General features: G+C 40.2%; 1 protein-coding gene across 2 annotated transcripts in view; it reads left to right on the top strand.

Moving 5' to 3' along the window:
• Positions 1–1,959: 1,959 nt before the first annotated feature.
• The window catches only part of cv-2 (crosveinless 2-secreting protein), a 36,665-nt gene continuing 11,375 nt past the window's right edge, over positions 1,960–27,249 (top strand). For both annotated transcript variants that reach the window (XR_001339086.2, XM_014357941.2), the window contains exons 1-2: positions 1,960–2,190; positions 23,335–23,514. Coding sequence is in view for 1 of the 2 variants with exons in the window: in XM_014357941.2 (XP_014213427.2) it covers positions 23,394–23,514 (121 nt within the window). In the remaining variant the exon portion in view is untranslated. The remainder of the gene's footprint in view (positions 2,191–23,334; positions 23,515–27,249) is intronic.

Below are 27,249 nucleotides of genomic sequence, written 5' to 3' on the forward strand. Positions count from 1 at the left end.
GCACAGTATTCCATAGATTTGCATTTGAAAGGGGTAATAGTTTATTTATGAGCTGAGAAAGGAAGGAAAAGTTATTATGTACACATACTTTTTCCTCAAAACAGCCAGTGATCAAATACACATATTCCATACCAATTTCTTTCACCGTATGTACTTAATTAAGTACGCATACACTTTTGTATCAATAAAATGTAAAAATTTCTCAAAGTACAGCATTAAATCTAATTAATTTGAATTATTTAATCGAGGCTTCCACGACAGGCTACGTTCCTTTTTCTAACAAAAACTAATTGTAAGATTACACTTTCACTCATCAATACATCAATATATTATATTCATACTCTCTCAATTTGAAATAGTGGAAATTTCACTATTTGCGCAAGTGAACAAGATTTTCACTTCCGAAATAAAGAAAAATTAGGGTAGTTTGATAAGTTAACCAACTAATTTAAATAGTGAAACGTTAACTTGGTAAAAGTAGGGAATATTCACTATTTCGCAGTAAAATTCATTATTGAAGTTTCACCAAACCTAATAAGTTATAGGTATAAAACTTTGAAATAGTGAAATCGCCTAGTTCATTATTTTACAGGTAGTTTTTATGCAATATTTTGAAAAACTTTTCAGATACAGGATATAAGGGGGAGATGGGCTTTTTTTTGCGTGTACTATCTATGTTTAAGCATAAGTGTGAAAATAAATATATAAGTAGAGGGTAGGGAGACGTTTAGTTATAATTACACTCGACTCCCACCCATCAGCTGTACAAATCTCGATTTTTTTGTCTCTCTACAGCTATAGCTTTTACTTTTAGTGTTCGTAGTTACCACCACCACCACCCCAATTAGCTGTACCCTCTGATGCTTCTCTTTCTCTCCTTGTCCATTTAATACAGTGTACAGCACTGCAGAGACGAATGAGATGTCCTTCGTCCTTCTCTCACACCAATAATATACCCATCGCAGCTTCCACCTTTGTTTCTCTCTCCTTCGCCATCGCTTTCCCCCTCCGTTTTCTTATTTCTCTTCCCCCACACCATACTTATATCGTGTTTTTCTCTCCGATGATGCATATAGCTCTCGTGCCGCACTGCCGCACGCATTTTTCTTCCACCATCATCAGCCACACATGTATATATATATAAGTACACTGCAGATATCCTTCTCTCGTCCACATATTATAACATTTAAAGTTTCGTCGATTTTTCAATTATAAAAATTTGCGAGTTGCCTCAATTTGTATAAGGCATGAGTCTACTGTATACGTATTGATTGTCATTTCATGCCTGTAGATGCATAGTACAGGGACGTGTTTTTCCTCAATTCTGCTGATCCTCGACGCATTTCCCGCTCCCCCTCCTATAATTTTAAAACCACAAAGAAAAGCATACATAGCTTTTGTATAGGTTTGGTAGTCCAGTGATGATGCAGTTGTCGCACCTCTGTGTGCACAAGTGTTGCAGTCCGCCAATGGCACGTAGATACAAACGAACGCACCACTGCACCATGGCTCGCGTAAATTGTTAAAGCGTATACACATAATATATATGTATAATAAACGTAAAGATAGTCACACGCTTGTATATATTATTATAACTGTGTAGGAGAGCCAGCCATCATCAAGCGAAAAGAGAGAGCGTGTGCGGCGCAGCTATATACCGAGCATCGCCCAGGCGCGCGTCTTCGGAGCGCGCGCGCGCGCGCACGCGGATCGGTATCGCGCACCGCCGCAGCAGCCAGTCCTTCGCCGTCCACGGTACCGAAAGTATCGGAACTCTTGTCTTTGTCTCTTTGTCAACTGGTGACGTTCGGTTCGTTTGGTTTTGGTGCTTATTGGCTCATTGGGCCCATACGATGCTCAACATGCCTGATGCTGGGAACATCAGGACTGCTGCCGGTTTTTCCCAGTGCGGTTCGAGGTAGTCGCGGATACAGATCGGTGCGCTTCTCATTCTTTTTTGTTTTTTTTATTTTTATTTTCCCCCTCCCTCCTCGCCCTGGGCAGAGTATAATACCGAGTGACCGTGTGTTTACCACTTGTGCCTGTACCCATCACGTTTGACGAGGCCCAAAATCTGCAGTTCAACGCGCACCTTTCGATATTTGGGAGCCGATTTGTAGCAAGCGACGGACAGAAGATCATTGCATGAGGAGAGGCCAGCAAAGGCTGCCGACAGAACCGACTCGAAGGGTGAGTTTTCTTTGGTTTTGTTTTCCCGAGTGATCGATCGCATCGCAAGGTGTGCGCGCGAGTGTTTGTGTGGAAAAAGGAAAACCTCGAGTATGCGCCGATCGCGATTTTTTTTTTTTTTTTTTTTTTTTTTTTTTTTTTTTTTTTTTCTTACACAAACGCAATTTGGGAAACTGGAAACACATAATAACCGAGAAATTGAAAATCCAGCGGCGCAGCTCGAGCTGATGTACTTGGAGATCGGTACATACAGAGCTCTCCTCGATCTCTCCGCTTGCAATCACGCACGGCAGCACGGGAGACAGAGAGAGAGAGAGAGCGTATGTTTGCAGTTCATCGCGGTGATAAGAGAGATCCGCCGATAGTGGGAATTTTCGGGCTCGATTTGCACGTTTCCACACTGCGGCGGAAAATTATCGCGAGTCAAGGTGCTAATACGGGGTAGGGAGGGCTTTTGTTGTTATTTGTCTTGCTGAAACAACGCGCTCTCGGCGGAATTCTGCCTTTTTAATTTCATTAAGCGCGTGGTTGCTCAACGCCGCTCGCGATGTACGTGTCGTGGCTGAATCTTCTTTGTGCGTGGTATACGAAGAGAGAGGAAATGTGTGTTTTTGCGTATTGCAATGCACGCCGCCAATGAAATTCGTGCTTATTTCGCGCATTTGTGTTTTTTAAAGCGATGTACGTGTATTGCTTGTAACGCGTCTAATAATTCATTTTATCGTTTAAATGACACGCAATAGCGCGTACGATGAATTTATGGTGCTTACGAAAGTTATCGCTTGTTAATATTTTTTGAGGTACGCGCGCCTTACATGTAGGCCGTTTTTATGTGTAACGATGCGTGCTCTTATTTTAATAACGTTTTTTTGTCGAGATTGTAGTTTTTCTCTAATTTTTTTTTTTTTTACGGAAGTGTGGTGAATTGCCAATCATTTGTCGTTTCGTGTTACTTTTTTTTCTCGTTTTAGTAAAGATACGTGTTTGTGGAAAAGATTTACAATGGTGATTATCAAGTACATACGCAACTTCCTCATTGAAAAGTAAAATTAATCGTACTCGCGTTAATGCTGTTATCATCATTTATAATTATCACTATTACCCAGAATTTTACCAAGTTACTACACTATGGAGTGTCTTTATTTAGTTTCCAAGAAAATCAAAATAAAATTTCCTAAATGCAGCAGTATTTTTTTTTTTTTAAAACCACTTATCGCTTCACATTCAGCAGTTTCTTGGTCACAAAAGGAACGAAAAACGCGCACACGGATAATTAGATCACGCTTTTGTACTCAACGGTGTCGGTTTAGCGGTGCCGTTGCCGCTAATTGTCGTGGTAAAGAGACGCTTTTCCGTTTTTCGCTATTTTTAAGTCCGCGAATTAGCTCAAGCGCCGGAGCCCCTTGTCCCGCGCGCGAAACCCAAACTCGCTCGTTAGAGAGTTGTTGTTGTTTTTTTCGTTTTGCTATACTTACAACTTCTTTTTTAGCGGTGGATCTATTGTACTCGAATTTTTACACCGCATATAGTGTTAAAATTGATGTAGCCAGTGGCAAAAAAGCCAGTACAAATCTAGCTGCGTCTTGAGAGAAGAAGAAAGCGAGTTCGTATAGTGCTTTCGTTGCTCATCGAGTTTTATCAAAGATATATAACAATGACAAGCCTTGTTCTTCGGTGTATTTTTAATTTACGTTTAACGATCAAACAAGAAAGACACACATGATGGTGGTGCTACTGTAACAAAGACAAGCAAAAGCAAATCGAAACCTCAATGAGAGAGCGAGGCTCGCGGATTGTTTGTCAAGTATATAGAAATAACAGCAGTTGAACGACATTGGGATGAATTGACGCATATCAATTGTGCACCTCCAACAGCTTTTCCGAGATAATTGTAGGAATACCTTTTTTTATTCACTTTTGTAGAAACCGAGATTCCTCTTTTCTATCGTGCAGGATAACTCGGGTGAAGTTGTTGTTGTCATTATTGTTGTCTCTACTTCCTTGGCTTAATAATTCTTATTGTATTTGCTGTCAATCCATACGAAAGATAATATAATTAGGCTTGTCTAGATATTCCACGGATATGGATATACCTAACGGGTTTTAAAGGACGCGAAACTATGTTTTTCATTAATTCAATTGATGTACGGTCATTCCCATAGCAGAGTAATAGGTGAGAATAGGTTAGTCTTTGGCTGTTACACGACGACGTGCAAGGGTTAAATAGATTTGAGACACACAGCGAAATTAGAACTTCATTGATTGTACATTCTTTTTCTTTCTGTCAAGTCCACATGATTTCCACATAATGAATAATCAGTCAAAAAATAATCAAAACAACGTTTGCTCTCGAAAGCTCACGATCGTCAACGACACCTCAATTCGTTGTGCGAGTGACTACAGCGATTTTGTTCACAGCCGTCGGTTCGATCGTCTCTCGAGCCCATACACGCTTGGGCATCGAAAACACACTCGATCACCTTTTTTTTATCCATAACCACATAACATGTGGCGCGTGTAACACATACCATCGCGGGCATTAATTTTGCAAGAGCGCGCAATTCGTCGATAACCCACACGCGCACTAGCGAGGTATATCTCAAAAATCGCGCACGCAAGCGCGTAATTGCGATTAATAAATTCAAGCGCGTGTAAATAATTCAAAACCGATCGCGGTCCGCTCGTACACGGGTGTACGCGAGCAAACTCACCGATTCGCGCTTATACGTTGGAATCAGCGCTAACAGGCGCATAGATTTTTTTTTTTTTTTTTTACTTGGGAAATATGTATTAAGTACGTACACGTTCCGTACACGCGAAATTCACTTAGATAACGGATAACGGCCACATCGACAGCGGATGAATGATGAGCGGCAGCGGAGAGTCGATCGGCTTCTTTTTTATTTATTTTTTTCTTTCTTCACATTTTGCTTTTTATGACGATTAATAGGTCGTTAGGGGCACATGTACACGTATATCACGCAAAACAGGTACTTTGATGAATTAAAAAAAAAAAAATAAATAAAAAGATGCATAACATGGGCTAGAGTGTTCGCCGTGTAGAGGGAGAAAGTCCCGGGACGATTAATTATGCACGGGGCCGCCGAATCAGGCGAGCAAATGTTGCGGGCTTGCATTATATGCGCGGACTTGTCTTTTAGCGAGTGCATGTACCTATGTAATGTCGTATGGTGTTTCGTTGAGTTTAAGAGTTTTGAGGCTCTTAATTATTGCGGGATTCTTTCTTTTACCTATCGGCAACTACAACAAGAATAATATAATTTATGTTTTTTTTTTGTTTTTTGTTTAAAAAGGTGTGGTGTAAGAAAATCAATAAATACTCAGGCCAACAAAACATTGAACTGTTGAGTCCTGAAAAATTCGAGACTTTAAGTTTTATTTTGAAAAGTAGTGATTTGATCAACGATGGATACATTTATTATTTCATTCACTCGTGGACTTGAATCGCACACTCAACAAAAAAATGTTTACGAATAATGCAAATTATCGAGCTACCAAAAATCGATACACTTTCAAGTCACCTATCATATCTCGGCATAACGTATTTTATCTTAAAAGATTGAAAAATAAAGGGTCCTCTCGAGGGCGTTTTGTGACAACTATAGACCAAGTTGAGAGCAACGACTGCCTTTAGTATGGTGTATACATTTCTGAGAGTCCCTACGGTGTCCACATCAAAGTATTTAAAAAAATTCTATATCCTCTGGCTAAAAAGTTATCATAATTTTTATCATATACTTATTTCATGTATGTAAGTATCGATTGGTTTTTAATTATATCAATGATTGGTGCACATTGGTGTGACGCAACCGAGCACCACTGCTAGTATTTTGTGATATTATATATCACATAAAGATATCTCGATGAAAAAATAATAGAATTCTATTTTACAAAAATTATTTTCGAGCTCTCTGAGAGAAAAATATTTAGTCTTATCAATCACCCTGACGAGTTCAAAAGTAATTCTTCGTTGATAAAATTGGTCACTGAATTGCTGGTCCTCGAAAGATTAAAAAAAATCTTAAAAAATTACTATCTTATTACTCAAAAGATTCAAAAAATCACGTGAGACGAGAAGAAAGAAACTCTTCTCTCTCTCTCTTCTGATAACAGAAAGTATAAATTTTGCCCATAAATCTGTATACCGTACACATTTCCTACAAAAATTATTTATGATGATACATGTTTGCTTGCCAGTAAAACATTTAACTGGATATCGTGCAAAAATTACAACTATTCAAATGAACAACGATTATTGTTTTTCTTTCAATTTTGAGAGATGAATCACCCGCAAAGTGTGTTCAAGTAGACCACTGAACAACACTTGTCCGACCTAATGAGTGTACCATATTATACGTGCAAACTCGATTCATTAAAATAAAAAGTTCAAGAACGCAATATAACATTTTAAGTGCGAAAAATGCGTTTTATTACAAACGCCAAGAGCCTCGTAAATTTCACATCGGCACTTGCGTGCCTATCTATATGTACACACATACACACACACAACGTGCACATACCATTATTATTTGCTCTGCTGTGATCTGATACACCCATAAATATGAATTTCCATATAAATGCGCGGATTATTATCATCGCGCGTACACGCTTTTTATGAATATAGCCTTTTTTTCTTCCAAACCGCATGTAGTAGAAAAAGAGGAGTGTGAGCATTGAACGAAAAAAAAAATGATAGTAAGATACAACATCGCGTTGTATTCTTGGGGTTGTTGTGCAGAATTTGCATTTTTATGCATTAAAATGTATTTATTATCTGCGGTGAGCGCACGCGTGTGCGTCTGCGCACAGTTCATAAATTAATTTGCCATTCAAAGTATTATACGCGTACGTGTGCACGCCTCCTCTCCTGTGTCTACCATTCCCATAATTACACCGCGTATAACAATTACTTTTCGCTGTGGCTATTTTTCACACTCGAACAATTAATGCCTGCTATTTTTCATTATTTTCTAAAATTATACACCGAGAATCTCCATTGTCCAATCACCTCGCCAGTCACAACAATAAAGTATTATATAAAACTCCGCTAAAAGCGCATTCATAGATACGTGGATACAGTATTTAAACGATACACATTTGAGTCCATAGAATCTCAATTTTCATCGCTACTTGTAATACAATACTCAACTACAATTTTTGTATAGCTAAAAACAGTGCTGCATAGTTTGGAGAACAAATATAATATTTTTTATCACATATTATAATTATTTGTTCTGCTAAAAGTTGAATCTAGCGCAAATGGTGCATTACATTTGAAAAAAACAAAAAAAAAATTTTACACAAGATATTTTTCAAAGCATCCATGCCCAAGTCTTGGATTATACACACGAAGACGTGCACCAGTCTGTATACGACTCGAGTGAGTTACTGTTGCTGCACATGTATAATATATATTGTGTTCCTCGTGCCACTTTTGAAAAGAGGCGTCCCGCAACTTTGACGTGACATTAAAGAAAATACTTTCACGGGAGATGAGACAAGAAGTAAGAAAGAAAAAAAGAAGCACCTGCTACTACATCACACGTCACGTGTACGTACAAGTACGCCAGTGAGTCGCTTTCGTAGAGTCGAATCGCGGCTACGGCCCGTACGAGACTTCAAAGCCGGATGCCATGTACATGTTGACTCTGTTGTCGCTTTAGTCGCTTTGCTCGTGTTTAATAACAATAAAATTGCTCGATTGAATTTTTTTTGGTCCATGCGATAAGGGCCCTAAGAGTTTGCCATATCACCGACGGTACGACTTTTTTTTCTATCTAACTAAAAACTCTCCGCGTACAGGTTTTCCGGTCCTATACATTTTTTCGTGCTCTGCGTTGTGATAACGCTAATTAAATTAATTTTTTTACCCAAGTATACTTCCATGAGTTATGCGGATCACCTATCGTGCGTAGAAAAATACGGTGATAGCAAGAGCAAAATAAAAGAAAAATACTGATGTTGCACACGTTCGCATGATAAAAAAAAAAAGAAGAAGTTCACGAGTAAATTTCCGTGGTGGCAGTGTAAAAGTGCGAGAAAAAATAATTATCGACGACTGACCTCAGAATTAAATGATACTCGCTTATTTATTTATTTTTTCTCATTCCGTGTCGTAATCTTAATTACATTGATTAGGTATAAACAAGCCGCTCATGAGTTTGTAACACAAGTCATCAAACGACGAGAGTCAGCGAAATTAGTTGATTCATCGAGTGCTAGTTGCCGTTGAGTATAAATAATGAGCTCCGCTCGTGCCAAATGCAGTTGGTGTATATTATGAGTTAATCTCGTGCAACAAATTAATACGATACTTGCTTCACTGTTTCGATGGTCAAACCGCATGTATGAACTCTTTTTAGGAAAAATCTCACTCTTTTGGCTTGTTTCTATTTTCTCTAAACAACGACGTTATCTCACTGACAGCTATGGGTGGCCTTATTTCTACTTGGCACACTGCTATACTCATCGGTCGAAAACAAAAAAAAAAAAAAAAATACGAGTTCGTTTGATATGACCAGGTTGTTACGTGTGTGTAAAAAAGCTGCTATTGATATGTTTACATACGTGTGGTATTTTCATAAAAATGTTGGTATATGTTGTTTTTCGGCGTTTTTTTCCATTTGCGTATGCTCTTCGCTCTGTCACGGTGCAGACCGATTTAATTCGTAACAAAGATTAGCTCGAGCGTTGTTGCGCAAATTTTTTCGAATCTGCAAAAAAAATGTTGTATATTTATAAGTGATCGTGGAATATCAAGTATGAAGATGCTCTACATTTACTTTATCAACCAAAATAACAATTAACAAAAACTAGTTCAAATGACTTATTTCACGATTTTGTGCCGAAATTCTAGTGATTATTTTAAAAAAAAGATGAAAATTTTAAATGGTAACTGTTAATAAATCCTCAATACCAGTAGTTGCCTATATAACAAAAAAGTAGATTTTGTAAGGTTACCTGTTCCTATTTTATGAAACTGATCCGAGAAGTGATCGAAGAAGTGATCTATAATTACTAGAGATACAAACAAATTCGCATAAGAAATCAACTCCACGCTTACACACACCACAAACCTGACGTATATTTTAAAGTTGTACACTAGGTTGTCACCGTCCCAACTGTTTGACATTGATGATATTAAGCGATAAAATTAATTTTGTGCTTTCCGAACAAAACTTTACATGGTGGTTTTACGCAGTTAGAAGGAAACCAAAGGACTAAAAAAAATATTCTTAATTTTCTTTAAAAGTTTACTTTTCACAGCAAAATTGTAAAATCTTAAGATCAAGAGAGAAAGATAGAGTGACTCAGAGAGAAAGTGAAATAATTCTCGGTCGAGAAAAAATCACAAAGATGCCTTGTATACACTGAGAGCAGATAGACGAACAAAAAAGACGGTACGTCTCAATTAATTGTTGCCCTAACAACTCTGCTCTTGAGTATAACGACCCATCCTAGGCTCGGTCCAAGTCTTTCTTTTTTAATTTTGTCCTGTGTGTATAACACACCACACAGCCCATATCGCCTCGCCCCATCTCCTATTTATACACAAATACACAGATGCGCGTTGCTCGTTAGGTATGCAGCCAAAGAGGAGGAACGGGACGGCCGATCAAGCGGATCGAGTTTTGCGGAACGCGTTTGATGTCCTATCGGGCCGACTAATTAATTAGCCTTGCGTGTCATGGATCCATTGGCTTAATTTTTATCGGCTGCAAAACGCGTGCGTGTGATGATTGACGAAAGAAAAAAAATGGTTCTCTATACGATTGAAAAATCGGTGGAATTAATTAATTTGATTTTTATCTATAATAGTTATTGTATCTTTTGATACAATAACTATTACATAAAAAACCTCCTACAGATAATATACGTGCGTGTGTATAATACATGGGAACGGAGTATCCAGAGACTGCAAAAATATTCGTGTCCAGAACAATGGTGTAGGTATAAAAAAAAAAAGGGTCTAAAAGTCGATAGATGTACCCTCGGTTTGCGCAGAGAAACGAATGAGAAAAATACGAAAAAGCCAAAATTGATAAGAGAAAGAGAGGAGGCGAAGCGAAAGAAACGAGGGCATTGCCGATACGTGCTGGAAGAAATATGCTGTGGTGATAACGCGAGCCTGCTTTTGGGGGGTTGATAAAAATGAGGCGCACGCACAAAGCGCGTGGGGCGAAAAGTTCGCATCTTGTGTAGGCATACACGTACGAGTGAAGAAATATATATAAAAAAAAAAAAAAAAAAAAAAAAAAAAATTACACGCACGTATCAACTTATGTTTTGTATATTCAAGCTCGATTAAGTACATGCGTGTCCACTAAATAGTCCACGTGGCCAAAGAGAGATCGGCTTGTTACATAGGAGCACCGACCGCGACATGATGATACCGTCGAGGTCTTTCTCCCGCGCATCCATCTCTCGAGCTTAGTTCCTTGTCTTATTTCTCCTTTGCGTTACTTGGGCCCCATCTCTTTATACGTACATTATGTGTCTCTCCGCTGGCGCTATCTCGCCGCTCTCTCTCTCTCGCAGCCCGCGAGAGAAGAGGGCTTCATTATCTATCGGCGTGTATCTCTCGGTGGGATTTCTTACACTCCTCTCTCGGACTTGCTCGCTTGTGTTTCTGATTTTATTTAACTTTTTTGTTTTTCTTTTTTCCTTTTTTACATACCCGCCTCTAGATTTTTCGAGACGAGAGAAAGAGAGTCGGTAATGGTATATCTCTTGCGTGTCTCGTGGCTTCTGCGGACGCTCGATTTGTTTGTTTTTTCACTCGGTTTTGCGGCCCGCGAGAGGAAAAAACATACATTTTTCCGCGGTATGTGCTCGCGATGGTATACACATATACCTACTTGTGGGCACGTAAGGTGTGCGAGCAAAAATGATATTTATACATTCGTGTTCGGACAGACTTATAATTGAATACTGCTGCCGGTATTGAATTCCTGTCTCTTTTTCCATCCATCTCCCTCTTTCTTTCGAGCAAAGAAAATAATCAACATGTGCAATACTCACGTCTGCAGTTGTGGAGCTGTACGCTGCTGTTGAAAAAAGAGAGTCTGCGCGACGCGACAAAGATGGGGGCCAAGAAGTTTTTTTCCGTTTTATGATATTTTTTAAATTTATTTCCTTTTTGAGGTATACAAATCGGTCTATGTAACATACGTAGCGCTGTATCTTGCAATAGCCACAAATATTATTTGCTGCAGGTATGTATAAATGTGTACCTATACTCACGTATTTCACGTCATCGCGCTGCACTTCTGATATTAGTACAAAGATGACCAATGCGGTCGATTTTTTGTTTTTTTCTACGAAACAATTCCCCGCTCATACTTCTTATAGAGAACTGATAAGAGTAAAATTGTCATACTTATCCTTAATGTATATGTCGACCGTGTGATTCATACAACGTAATGAAAGAAGGTGTTCATTTTTACTGTCGTTGTTCGCACGGTGTGGCGTTGTTTTTTAAAAAATGATAGTTTTGAGGAAACTTGCATTGTGTCTCCATATCGAGTGAAACTCATTACAGGCATATTCCATAGTGGTACATTTATGGCAGTATAATAATAATCATCACAGTTTTAGCCATTAATAAGATTACCAATAATAGTAAGAAAATTTGTTATTTGCATTGCATTCGAAGTAAAACTTGTCTAAGTAAAATCACATTATTAGTACACACTTTTTACTGCAAGCGATTCTCATGCGCTCTTCTTGTGAGACATTAATGGATGATGGAAAATTGTGGCCAAAACTTGAACGTATACTTACACGCAAAATAAATAAATGAGGTTAAAAAAAAAAAAAAAAAAAAAAAAAAATCATAAAACACGGGCAACTCATTTCTTCTCTTTCAGTGAGGTGCATCACAATATCACAAAACTGTACGACTTTGGTTGTTATTAACATTGAGGTTTTATCAAATATTTCGTGTTAGTAAGCTGCTACACCGAAGCCTCCGATACTATTTCTCAAATTATTTTTTTAGAATCAGGCCCCTGGCATGCTCTAATTCATCTATTTCTGCGGAATCACACGAAACGCATACAACAGGAGTTACTCTATCTAAAAAAAAAAACAAGCAAATCAACGCGACACAAGTGCAAAAATTATTCAACACCGCGATAAGACGCACAAGTGGGAAAGCTTATACGTACAATCGAAATCGACGCGAGCCTCGACTCGATAGAGCAAGCAACTCATGCACGTCAGTCTACGTTCGATGTAATGTTACTGGCAATGGTTGCAAGTCGGTTCCAGTTTGAGTGTCGGATTAAATGACGTATCAGTCATACGCACGTATAATTTATGTATATATGTGATTCGTCGCCGTGTATACTAGCAGGCTTATGTAAAGTATCGGAGAAAAAAAATAGATACCACTGTCATCTCCTAGTGAAAGCGCGAAATCTCATCACCCGCAGATTTTCTCTCGTGTCGTGTACCAAGTTAATTTTTTTGTTGGTCCCCTAGTAACATCGTCGATCGCATCGATTGGTATTCATCGGTATCACATAAATGCGGAGGTTGAATAAAACTCACAACAACCCTCCGATTCGGCACTTTCATCATAAACCAGCAACCCACACGTGCCGCATAGCTATGTGTATTTAAATAATCGCAATAACGAGAACCGAAGAGTTGAGTCTCCTGAGCAAAAATAATCGAGCAAAATCACGACGGAGAGGTTCTTATCAGCTTCCGTCACTCATCGCCTCCGCGTCACGTACAATGACCGCCAGAGACGCGAGGCGCAATAAAAAACACGCCAAGCTGCACTCGCACGTTACAAGTGAGCATATGAACACGAGAGAAGGAGAGTCGCGACTTTTATATACGTTACACCGAGAGGGAAGGATATAAAACACTTGGTAATTGAAAACTTGATCGGATCTCGCGTCAATGGCGCCGCCGTTGCCTGTACTGAATACACCCAACAGCTCAATCTTTCTCGCGTGGGGATGTTGTTTTTTTTTTTTTTTTTTTTTTTTTTTTTCAAAACATATGCCGCTGCCGCGACGCTCTCCTCTTATCGCTCCGCGGATCTTTCCGCCGAAGTACACAAGTACAATGTTAAGTTTGCACGAGGAGGAGGAGCACCGGAGGCTTCTCCGCTGCGCTCGACAATTCAGTACCTGAAATGACAAAATTCATACTCAAGGCTGTATTAAATGTATACATGTGTACAGATAGCTAAGAAAATAGTGCATAGTTGGAATGACAATAAAAGCGCGCGCCCGCGTGTGTCAATGTGTCAATGTGAGCTGTCTTTTGTTTGTGATTCAGTGCTCGCCTTCGTGGAAATTAATTTTTACAATTTCAATAATATTTTCATCGCCGATAACGCGTGGAGAGGATAAACAAGATTGTCGACTAATTTTCATCGGTACGTACAAGGCGCCCCGCTTTGGCAATGGAAATGGCGATTCTTGTACATTGTTGTACGTAAATAGAGTGGCGCGACGGAGGAATCCGAAATATTCGAGAAACCGGCGAGGGTCGACCGGTCGGTGTTTAGCGGGAGAAGAGAGAAAAAAAAGCGAGCTCGCACTTTGCCGTGAAATCCCGGCGTTTTTGCCGCATCTCCTTTCCGATAAATCATTTGTGATCGGTAGTAAAATTAATTTTTAGACCAAAAAAACACCACAAAATCCGTGTCTGTTATCATATTCTTTCGAACGCTAGTACAGTTTTTCGTTAATAGCCCATCAGCGGTTAAGAGTTTTTTTTTTTTTTTTTTTTTTTTTTGTATCACAAAAAAACGTTAACTCTGGTGCGGCAGTGCCAAATTACCCAAAGCTATACCAACGTTCTGTTCGAGGCTAACGGATCGGCACATCATCCGTCAGGCGAGCTCATAAGAAAAAGAGAGAGAGAGAGAGAGACAAAACGCGTAGCCTCGATTCTTTTGCTTTTATTATTTTCATACACGCATAAATACAAATGTACACAGCGTGTTCGAGACTCCTGAATTTCACGCTGCGAGCGCGAGGCGTCAATCAGCCAGTGGAAAGAGCGAGAGAGATGAATAATAAGAGAGAGAGAGAGAAAAAAGTGTTGGGGCGCAATTACGTAGGCCGACTGGAAAGTCCGGATTTCGCGCGCCGGTGCAAGTCGTCGTAGCAGTGGCGATTGATCGGCGAGTGTGATTCGCTTTCGCTATGCCAAGTCGCATAATTGATTTTCTCCTCGCGACACGCACTCTCTGCCCAACTCGTGTGGCAGTGGCAGAGCATTAGACGTATATATTAGTACTGCCAATGTTTGTTTCTCTTTTTTTGTCTTTGCACTTGCGGTGAGCTACTTTCCGATACCGATCTCAGCTAAGTATAGGTATACTTACAATTATATTATTATTATTATTATTATTTCATACGTTCCCTTCATTTGCTTTACGGCAAAGATACATTTTTTTTGTACACACAATAATTTTTCGTTAATCATCCGCTAACTCTCTCGTCGTCTACATCAGTTGAAATTCCAGGGATGTTAACAATTTTCCAGGTACAACTCAATTCCACGCTGTCGAATTTTTGCGATCAAGGGTCATAGTAGCAGCAAAGCTGTATGTCCAGGATTTATCATATAATTATTAATGTAAATATGCACCAAAAGGGTTAAATTTAGAGATTTAACGTATTGTTTTATGATTGAACAATTTTCGAGCTCAAATGACAACAGCGGATATGTTATATAGAAGGAAAATGTTCACCCTAAAATTATCAGCAAGGCCGCTCTGGTTGAAAATCGCGCTTAGGAATGCATAAATATATATATGTACCACGTGACTCCCACGGACGAATAAAGAAAATTTATGAGCGCGTTAGGATGAAAGATTGCGACATCGGGTATTCTGCTGCTCCTTATTCTCTTTCCGCCTGCCTTGTACTCCTGGCCCCTATTTATTCCACATGTAAGACGCGAAGCTCCTTGGCCCGCCAAGTGTCACGCGCAGGGCTCGCGGATATAGGTCAATATTTTCCCCACCAAATGTACCAGTATTTTTTTTTTTTTTTTTTACTGTGCACAGGATTTACGACTGTAGAGATTTCGTATATCATTTTCCGAAGGACAAAGCTCAAGCTGCGGAACCAAGTGCCCATCCGCATGTTTTGTAGTTAGAGTTCAGTCGTTTATGTGGGTCGGATGGCACCGTGATGGAACTGGGTTTAAATCTCCATTCCGAATTGTAGAAAAGTCGACAAATTGTCGGTAATTTAAATCGTTTTTTTTTTTTTTTTTTTTTTTTTTTTTCGTTCCTTCTGACCGATCTTATGTCAATAAAAATTAAAATTTTATCAATATACTTAGAAATGGCTCGTACAATCATATAGTACGTTCCGAAATCATTTTTTTCGCAGCGTGTCCGACTGAGAGTTGTGGAATATTTAGTACACTCGAGAATTTAATTTAATTACCGGTAAAGAGAGGGTGTGTAAGTATGTACCGATTATTTGCGTGTGATAAACACAATTGTTATACATGATTGAGGCGATTCTGTACGGGTCAACGTGAAAGTACCTTTTATTCGAGTAGATACAATTTGAGTAAAGCTTGTAACGAAAGGTAGAACAAGTGACTGGTGTATGGTTGACAAAACAAATTCTGTACTGTGGTATCGTGTCGTAAAACACATCGAGACGAGAGCACCAATGTATAACCATTATTCGTATATTGTAGGAGATATCGATATCGAAACTCAATATATTATACGACGTTTGGATAAGTGAAACCCGCCTTGCGAGGAAATGACTATTAATAAAGGTTGAATCTTTATGTAACACTCCAGCAGAGAGCGAGACTCGCCACAAATAGATTCTCACACGCGGTAAATCGAATCTCGAAGCGCGAACTCGTTTAATTTTCATATACCTGCTTGTCTGTTGCTCGTCTCGGAGTTTGTTTAATAACCACCGAATAATTATAATCGTGTGAACTTCCCTTCGCAAGCACGTATGCATCATATCTTTCGAAAACATCGAGCACACCAGCTATAGGTCACGCGTTCGGCCGTGCGATAAAAAGTGTATTATGTTTACTATACAAAGTAACACCGGCGAATGATCATTTTGTTACGTGACTAATCTTCAAACTAAATCTGCCTTGCATTTGACGGAAAGATCGATGTGTCCTCCAGTTTGAGGAAGAATCGACACGCATCGACGTTAAACAACGCAATGAGGAACAAGCACATCATATGCATACACGAAGACGATCCAAGGGCAATGCAACAATAAAAGAGTGCGTGTAGCAAAAGATACGTAAGTATAACGTACAAACGGGAAAGAAGGAGAGAGAGAGAGAGAAAAAAAAAGATGGAACAAGGAGGAGGAAGCGAGTCATTAAGAGCGAGCCGAGATTTCGAGCTGTTGCCGGTGCCTTGACCGCCGCCGCGCCGACGGTTAATTTATATAGCGGAGGGAAGCAAGTACAGCTCGCGCAGCAAGAAATCGGGTGTACCTACGCGCTGAGAGGAGCAGTTGTAGTTGATTGGCTGTTATGGGCGTACGATCGGAGGAGCAGCGCTTGACTATATAATATCCGTTTTCCCGAGGGGACCGTTCGACCTCGACGAGGGCGTGAATTTTCTTTCTGTCGGGTGCGGGAAAATTTGATGCCCCTTTTCGATTTTTCCTGTGTAGAAGCGTTTGCTTGGTCGAAGTAGCGATTCCACCGAGGTGATGAGGAAGCATTGGTGAACGTCAGAGACACCTTTGCCCGCTCGAACACCAAACGAGGAAAGACAAAAGACGAAAGTTTTGAGGCCAGTGCCGAGATTTATGGGAGCAGCGCTGTATTTACGACTCGATTGGGGGAGAAAAAAAACAACAAAAAAAGTCGCGTCTTGGAATCGAGCAGAGACCGATCAATCATACGGCAACGTTGTCGAAGGATCAAAACCAACGTTTCCTCCTCTTCCTTCTCCTGTTTTTTTCTCTCCCTCTCTCTCTCTCTTCAAAATTAATTCACGAAATTCATAAATTTATTGCGGCATTTAATTATACTTGGCGCCAACGAGGGAATTTTCATCGTTCGAAAAACACTCTTGCGCCACTAATGAATACCCATCACATACGTATACACCGCTAGGTGGGCTCAAGGGAGAGAAAAAGAAAGAAAAAAAAAAAAATTCTTTTCGAAGAGTGATTTATCACCTCTCTGCCTCCGATCGATAATTCTCGCAGGAAAGAAGAAAAATTGTTTTATGCATAAATTAATCGTTATTTATTGACGGACGTCGTGCGCGCGAAATATGCGAAACAACAGTCATGAATATAAGCGCGTGGTAAAGGGAAATACGGTAGCTCGTTTGAAAAACAATAAAAATTAAACGATGCAAAAACAAAAAGAAGATGCGCCGGAAAAAATACTTATCCATTCGATGCACAAGTGTTGAATATTTATGTAAGATATTATTCGCGCCGTTGCAAGTAAATTTAACAACAAACGCGTTACGCAATCGTGTAAATCCATCCTATGCCGTATACCTTACGCTTGTAAAACACAATTATCCCCAACTAATTTATCCATTGTCGAGCCCTTTTTTACAAGTGCCAGAGACACAACGAATAAAATTGAAAAAAAGCACGCTTCAACGCTGGGTAACCACGAAACATCAAGAACAATAATCATTAAGTACGATACCTCTGTATACACAGTGTTCAAAGAGAGTCGACGACGACGACGAATGAATCGGCTGATTAATCACGTTCGTACACGGTGGTGAGGGAGGGGGGGGGAGAGTCGCGCGCGTCATATTATGCGAACAAGAAACACTCGAGCCTCCGATGGCGGGTGACACGAAAGCGCTTGTAGTGAGTGAAATTTAAAAAAAACGCAGACTCAAAAGCGCGTGTACGCGCGAGCAAAGAGCAGAGATTAAGCTTTATCGCTTTACGAGTCTCCGAAGCAAAGTTGGCGTTTCATAATTATCTACATGTATATGTACACTGCGCGTACGTGTGGTGTAGGAAAACATTCCAATGAGAGAGAAAGACATAGGGGAAGGGGTGTTACAAGTCGGTCACAGGTAAATTAAAAAGTCATCTTTATCTATGTCATTGAAAATATGGAAGTGTAACGATATCGGAAGGATGCTGACCCACCCCCGCGTGTCAAATACCAAAAGGTCTCTTCAAAAGTCAAATCTCAGGATCCATCATCGACCACCACGCGTATATAAATGCACACAGAAGATAGTGCCATCGAAAAAAAGCTGCTCCGAAAAGAAGAAGAAAAAAAAAAAAAAATAATAAGATCAAAGGGCGCCAGTAGATAAAGCCAAGAGACGCGCCGGCGGGGACGAAGGCGTTTGACAGATGTCAACGCGCCGGCCGGTGCGTTTGCCGTGTCCCTTTTGCCTGCCGGGAACGCTTATACCTGCAGGATCGAAGTATCACACGCAAGCACGCATGCATATATACAGGTACAGAGGTGCGCGCTCGCGTTAATTGGCCATTTAAATATCGTCCGTGCTTCCGACGCGACGCTTGGTGCGGCAGGAGAGGCTACCGCGTTTACGCACCTATATACATATACCTGCGTGGTCTCGCCTGCAGGTGCAGTGCTTGTGTATGTATATATATATTTATAGCGTCGCCTCTCTCTTTTTGCGCCACGAGGCGAGCGAGCCTGTCCGACTAAGTATATCTCCGTCTCTCTATCTTTCTTCTCTCCTTTTTGCACTCTGTTGTCGATGGTGTGAATTCTTTCAAAATTAAGGTTGTTTTGACAATACAACTGATGCTGTGGTTGTATTTTCATACAGAATGGCCAAGTTTTTTTCTTTCAGTCCACTCAAACGCTTGAAATCGGGAAATACGGCCAAGTGGTCATCTCCAGCCTTCCACGTCCGCCTCGTCTTAACTGTCCTTTCTACCCCTTTACCTCCCAGGACGCGCTTATCGATTTGTGCGTTGATCGTGAAGATCATCAATGTAAACCATCGCCACTTGTACGTGTTGGCACCTGCGAGTCGCCGTGATTCCGCCGTCGATCTCGGTGGTCTCTTGGCTAGCGCGCGACCCGATCGGTAGCCTTTATTTTTCAACTTTTCTCATCTGTTTGGGGATCCGTCGAAGGAGAAAAAATAATAAAAATCCAAGGGTAATATGCAGACGTAAGACGGTGGAAAAGCTCGAAAATCGGTTCAGCCATCAGAGTAGCTCGCCTTTCGAATTAGCCAACACGCGGACTACTCGGAGCTAATCGTACCGAGCGCCCATAAATCCCAGCGCAATCTGTGGAATAATCGCGGGCGCGCGCGCTCGGTATGAAATAATGCAACGCGTCCGAGAGAAAGAGAGAGAAACACACCGTTGCGTTCACTCGGGGGACAGGTAGGAGATCGGTGGTGGGGGCAGCAGTGCAGTTTCGTTCTCGCGGCGCGTTCGGTCGTGACAATCGCGAGATCGGCAAAAAATCGGGCCATTAAGTCTCTCGCGCGCTCGGGCCGCTGACAATATATTATCCGCGAGAAGATGAAGTGGAGCCGACAGGTGACGCGAGAAAAACACCGCTTGGCGTCTAACGCGCGGCCACGGGAATCGGGGAGCCTCGGGAGTGAAAGGTTTGGCGAGCTCGCGTGTGTAAATACGAGGTTGTTGCGGGAAAAAAAAAAAAAAAAATGGATAGAGTGTGGCAAAGAGCGAGGAATGGCTCTCGATCGGAAAGGTCGAATCGATTGGCCGTAATTAAGTGGCGATCCGAGGGATTAATGGCCCGTCGATTCTTAATGTACTTGTGTGAGAGAATTTTTAAAGAAGCCGATTTTTGAAGCCTCCTCTAGTTGTTCGCCTCATACCGAATTTGATGGTACAAGAAAAAATTCCTCTCATGACTCATCGTCATAGAAATCTTGTAAATTTACGTTATTTCCGATGTTTCGGACGAATAAAGCTGAATCATCACAAAATTGATAAACATGTTTTGCACGCGATTCGGCGAAAATTTTCATCTTACTTTTGACAGAGATAATGGTACACTCGCGTAATCGGTGTCTCTTCTCCTTTATACGAAAAACACACAAAAAAAAAAGAAAACATTTTTCCTCGTTTTTTTGTTGAAATTGATAGATTTCATAAGTTGGTATATACTTACCTACGAAAAAACATGTATGAAAAAAAACTAGACAGTTAAATCCTGTGCTCGTAATTATTCCCTGTCAAACTATTGGAGTACTCTGAGTGCTACAGTTACCGTTGTAATTTCAATATATTACATCTTTCACAAACCTTTCAGAAAAGTTTTTTGTAAAAAACGTTTAATTCCTTAATTGAACACGGTTTAAAAATAAATAAAAACGAAATCATTTCTTTCCTAGTAGGTATACTATTTATCATAAAAAAACTGATTCATGAATAGCCAAAATTCCGGAAAGTTACATATTTATATTTTGCCCGTTATCGGTGTAAGTCATATCGGAATTACGATTCATAGGAAATAAGTCATTAATAACTCCTTGTGCTCGAAAAAAAATTATTGTATTGGTTGGAGTATTCACTTTTTTCTTTAAAAAGCTACTCATCAGTAGAAAATCACTGCTGCTGTTCGACATAATATACTTGACAACGTCAAAAATGAAATTCAAATCAGTCAACCATTTACCCATTACATATATAGAGCTGCTTCTGTCTCAATTCTGTACGAACTACTTCGACTTGTACAGGCAAATGTAACTCCGTAGTCTCGCGTTACCCCAACGTTTAAACACAGATGTAATAGTCAGCGCGTGCGTGTACATTTATTCTTAAAAAACCTTCAACAACTGTAGTTTTCTCGTGCACCGAAAGATTGCCATCGACAGCCATTTGAAATTCTAATGGGGAAAGCTACGTACACTCGTATCACCATCCGAAGTCTACATACCGGAGTCAAGTCGACGAGGATTGGCAGCAGCCGAGCCAAATGGCTCCGTCTGTCCGGGAATAGCCTTCTGAAAAACGGAACCTTGGACTGCATGGTATCCCCGGAAGGGAGAAACTACCCTCGCATCCTTTTAACGACGCGCATTCAAATCATACGAAGCCAAAACTGTTGTCCGATCCGCTGGCACCCAAACATACGCGCAAATGGCAGGGTACAAAGAGAAAACTCCCACTGATGCTCGTCGTGCCCTGCGACGACGTATTTATTACGCGCACAAATGGACATTCGTAGGGGATTTATGGGCAGAGCTTATTGTGCATACACGCGCGGAAGGGGTGGCCGGAAGAGGAGCGTGTACAAAACACACTTTTGGCTCGGGGGATGGAAAAACTCCCCCCCCCTCCGAAGGTCTCCCTTTAGCGTCGCGGACGCGAAAAGTTTCGTGCGTTTTTTACGATCGTGAGTAAATAAAATGACGCGCGCGCTGCATCGCCGAGCTTTACGAACGTCCAAGTGAATTTACTACGTGTGCAAGTGGAACGCATCGAGTTGATATTGTTTTTCTTTGTTTTTCGTGCGTGCGCGCTTTCCTATCGATCTTTTCTCGGCCCTCGATTTCGTACGACTGGCCCACAAACACTCTCTGGGAGCAAGACCGATCTTTTGTCCAGCGCACTCTAATTGTGTAAAGGATAATTGCGAATTACTACGAGCTCGTCTGTCGTATTTTATTTATCTGGGAAAAACATTGATTGAGCACGCAAGTGGCAGCAAAAAAAAAATTATCATGGAAATATAACAAAAAATAGAGAACACAAGTGCGTATTTTATATGGGGATGTACAGCAAAGCTCAGCTGGAAGGGCAATCCTGTATAAGTAAAGTTGAACGTTTTATCTTTCCTCGATCGCCCGTGGCTTTCGAAATTTTAGATCACTTCAATTTGTATTTTCTGCATTTCAGTATTAGCCAATTGATATATTGTATATACACGTAAGGTACAAAATATATATATGTGTCATGCGTGTACTTTGATCAAGCAGTTGAAACACGAAGTGTACATTGGGAGTTAAGTAATAGGTAAAGGGATTGGCACTTAGTGGGACTGTGTATGCATCAGCTTCGTGTACATGGATGAAGTTGTTTTTCGCGCGGAGACGTGGGTAATGTCCCGTGTATGTGCACTGCTACCTTAAACGCGCGTGTACAATGCAGCAAATATTTTTTCGAAGGTTCAGGGACGAAGTTGTTGTTTATTTCTGTCTGTGTGTCGCATGTCGTAGCGCAAAGTACACTTGCCTATATTTTTCAGTGGATGAACATTTTTAGAAAGTTTAAACATAATTTTTTTGATAAGGATGAATGACCCACGTACGCGTTACTTTTATACCTAGCTATCTAAGTTTATCTAAGACTTGCCCGCTTTTTTCGTTACAGTAACATTGTTTAAAAATGTTTTTTGCACTTCAGTCTAACAGTAATGCCACCCAGTTTAGTGACGTTATTTATAATTCGATGGCTCGTCAAGTCCTTCAAAAATCGTAAGACTCGCGTTTCACCTGTTGATTCATGTTTTAATTTGAGGAGTAAAAGCTATTTCATTTCAAAGTGTAATCACCCAAAAAATCACCATTAAGTTTGCGAAACACATTTTTATCCAGCGGTAACGTATGAGTGAAGTATTTATTAACTTTTGTGCACGTCGTCGAGTTTCTAAATAAACTCAACGAGTTACTAAACTAATTATTAACTCAAGTATAATTTACTTTTGAGGTATAGCAGCCATTACTATCTTTTTTCTTTTTCCACGAGATATTTTTGATTTACATGTATATTTATGTATTTAAATGAAAAAATGTAACTACATATTTTTCCACCGACATAAAATACTTGAAACACCGAAGCTACCAACCATTGGCTCTTTGTATCTCATTTTTTTCGACAAAACAACGACTACGCCTAGTACTTCCACACGAGTTCACAAAAAATAAACTCCCAACTAAAAAATATACGTACAATCTGAAAAATTTCACTAGTCACTCCCTTAATCAACGCGTTATTTATACATAATATATGTATATTATTCTCTCAACGCAGAGATAGCAGATACCGATGAAATGTATATTCCCGCAAGATATAGTGCACGTATATATAATATGTAGAATAAAGTATACAATATAGCCGAGGTACGGCTAAAACGTTGTACTCGGATATTTATATTCCACGCACGTGTGTGTGCTTACAGAGCTCGAGATTACATGCCCCCGAGGAGCGCGGCACCGCTGGAGCCGCAACAGCAGCATAATGAAGCTAACAGCTTCGCCAAGACCATCGTCGTTGGCCCCTTCATTGCGAGCTCTCTGGATCGCTGGCTTTTTACTCGCTTCTCTGCGAACATGCGACGCACTCTCCGAGAGCATCAAAGGTGAGTTTTGCCCCCATTTTCTTTTATTGTTGCTCGGTATATCTCGCGCAAACTCATCCCACAATTATCCACAAAATCACAAAACTAACGAGCAAAAAATGTACCTATACACGCTCGTCACTGAAAATATTGGAACGTGATCGTGACGTGCCACAATGACAAAGCACGTGCCGATGGCTGCGTGGCTTGACAAATGCATGGTCCAACACGCCCGAGCGCGCTTATCACCATTAGGTACACATGTACATAACATATATATGCATCAGCTCGATTATTAGCATAACTGTGTACATACATGCTGTTATCACCCATTATTACTATCATCATATTGTTGTTGCTCCCGTCAAATCGATAAGTGCACGCACTCACGGAGCCGATATCGCTGATATAATGTATTGGGCCATTGACATACGTTCGGTTGTGCATCTGCCGATTTTTTCACCCCTTACTCGGGGCGCACTCTTGCTGATCAAACTCGACGCAATCTCGCATTTAGCGTCGCGTATGTACCACAATGCGAAATTTACGATCCACCCGAGTCGCGAATCGTGCAATCGTAACGTGACGTATACGAAATTGAGGGAACGTGTATGACGCGCCTAATGTAACCACTGACCCGAACGCAAAATATGACTAGTAGGAGGGACGTTTTTTATTTTGTTTTGTTCCTTTTACATCACTTCTCTTCTACATCCGTATCCAGTAAGATGTTTGCACCACCGCGTGTACATACTGTTGAGCGGTGAACGTGTTTGCACGTACGGGACAGGTGTGCATGCGACTTGTTTTCTTTTCTGGCAGAGATTCGAGTGCCTACTCGTGCGCGCACTACTTACTGTTGTGATAATTTTCATTGCGACACGCCACTGCTGCTGCTCCTGGATTTAATGTCGGATGATTATTTTGTGCTTACAACGGCTCTCGTACCGCATGGTATGCTCGGGTTTTCTCGTTACGTCAGATTTCGGGCCGCTTTTCTTTTGTTCAAACAACGATATCGCACATTTGCTGGAAAATCACGGGTGTACATATACATGCTTGTGTCTGCTGCTCGAACAAACTATTTCATCGTCATGCCGATCTTATTGGAGTTGAAAAATTATCTGCTATTGGAAAAAAAGGGAAAAATATTAGTTGTGTTCGTTTGCCCGTTTACGCAGTTGTGCGGTGATGTTATTCTTCGGCCGTTTGCATTATCGTGGCTTTGATCTACATCGAGCCCATGTATACCTTTAAGCCTCGGAAATCTCGTGGACCGCTCTTATTGCCAACTTACTACAATACAATAAAGTTAATTTCTTTTTTGTGCTGCAGAAATAAAGCGTAGATACGACTTGTTTTTTTCGAACAAAAACAAAAGCAAAAAAAAATAGGCATTCATTTTCTTTATTAGAAAGATCAAGTTCGTTATCTGAACAGGTACATGCTGACTGGTGTTGTTGGCATTTGCCAACTTACAATAATTTTTACACCCTGTAGATATATACGTGCGATTTTTAAATCGAATTTTCCAACTAATTGGTAATTACTTTACTGTCACGTGACATACTCACATGCAGGAATCACATAAATCTTTCGAAAACATGACACCTAATTTTATTATACTCTAATGGAACTTTCAGAGCCAAATGTTACATTATCCCTTTTACTTACATTTACAATTTTAAACTTATGCTGATCTACTTTTAACAGATCAATTTGGAAATTCAAGAAACGTATTGTCATTTTTACTTCTTATATGTAAACAATGTGTGTTATGTACCCGTGATATGTACCTCTGGACAGCTTTTCTTACGCAATTATTGATTCTCCTTTAAAGAGTTTTTTTTATATCTTTATCGGTTATGGAACTGTTCCCTAAGCAGTTTGCCCATATACTACGTAAAAAAAAAAGTATTTCAACGCTACTACACAAATTTGCTTATTTCACAAGATAGTGGTGTACCTTGCATCGCACGTAAAATGCACAATATACACAAGTGACCAATTGACATGTGTTAAACGTACCTGTGCTATCGAATTCGTCGCTAATTGGCTCGAGGATAATTGAGTGTTTTCGCCAAGAGAAAGTGTTCCCTCGATTTGAGCGTGTGCGACGTGGAAAATCGCAGTTACGAGAAACTAAAAGACGAAGGGAGGGAGCGGGACTTTACGCGCATTAGCAAGTACAGTTTTACGATACGATTCGACCGAATATATATTGCTATTTATTTTAATTGACCGGCTATAATGACTTTATTACACCACATCTTTGCAAAAAAAAAAAAAAAAAGAAAAAAAAACTTCTCCGCATCGCATTTGCATGTGCGTAAGGTGGCTTTTTTCCAGCAAACCGAGGATTATAGTGTACACTAGCACGGCTGATTGACGATGAAATATATATATATATATTTTAATCGATAAACGTTACAAGCTCGATGTCTTTATGTAAGGGAAATGCTTTATGATTCCAGTTTACTATAACGTTACAGCGTGTTACTGTTCTGGTCGATGGTAATTTTTACTGCGGTCGTAATTTACGATCAAAGTCGGTTACGTTTTTAAAATTTGAATGTTGCACGCATTGGTTGAGCTTACCTTAATATTTGTCAATCCAAAAAAATGGTGTCTCTTAAGCTCTCCCTCGCAGTAAAAGGGTGTCTCCGCAAACAAGTGCTGTTTAGGTCTTTCTTGTCTTTGTATATTGGCATCGTTGTAGTCATCAAACATTTGGCGTTAAAACTTACGAAACGACATTTCGAGTTGAGATAAATTATTTGATATTAAAACTGTGTATGTTCACTTGAAGAGATTGTGCTACTCTATACATATATTCATCTGATAGAACAATACAACCAAGGAGTAAAACACAAATACGGAACAACAAGTGATAGGCGTTTTTTTATATGACGTCGAGAACTAACGTTAAGTGGTTACAGTTTTTTTTACTTAAAAAGAAAATTGGAACGTAACAGATCTATTTGGGTCCCGATTGATTATTGTTGAGCGAGCTAAAAATCCTCTACAGTGCATGTGCTATGTCGTTCCTTTGCATTATCCTTTGTTATTCGAAGAAATACATAATATTCAAACCCACCTCATTTTTCCGACGTTTTTAATTGTACGTACAAAATTGAAGAAGCCACATTTTATTGTAATACCATGTCTCTGTGCGCGTAGTTTAGTCTCGTAAAAGCAACGTTAAACCGATGAAAATATCAATATCAATCGGATACAACTAATGGATGGGATACAGTCTTGTTTATTGCCCAGCAAAAGCCCCATTGATTGCGGCCCCGCCATGAAATCACAGCCATATCCTTCAATTACACGAGAAAACTCTTGATGTACAAAAGCTCCCCACAACCCCCCTTTCCTTCCCCCAAAAACAGGAAGCAAGAAAAAATCCATCAAAGAGAATCGTACCATCCTTGTGCGCGCGGGTACTGCTCCTCGTCAGTGAAACTCTCGATGGAGCTATTCTCGAGATGACTCCGAAATAAAAGACCGTAAGAGAAGTAGGAAGAGGGTGGGCAGAGCGAGAGATACGAGCGTTGATTTTAGTACCCCTAATCTCCCCTTGTGGAATCCCCTGTTGGAACACGTACTCGCATCGAGAGGCCGATGAGTCACGTTGGCGAGAACGGAAATAGTGCGAGCGAATATGTTGCCGGCCTTCTTGATTTTTCGTGTGCGAGTACATACACACGAGCTTTCAAAGGCAGAAAGGGGCGATAAATGGGAGGGGAATTAAAC

The sequence above is a fragment of the Copidosoma floridanum genome, unplaced genomic scaffold, assembly GCF_036245765.1.
Source record: "Copidosoma floridanum isolate Cflo_tuat_1 unplaced genomic scaffold, Cflo_Japanese_pri ptg000030l, whole genome shotgun sequence".
NCBI lineage: Eukaryota > Metazoa > Arthropoda > Insecta > Hymenoptera > Encyrtidae > Copidosoma > Copidosoma floridanum.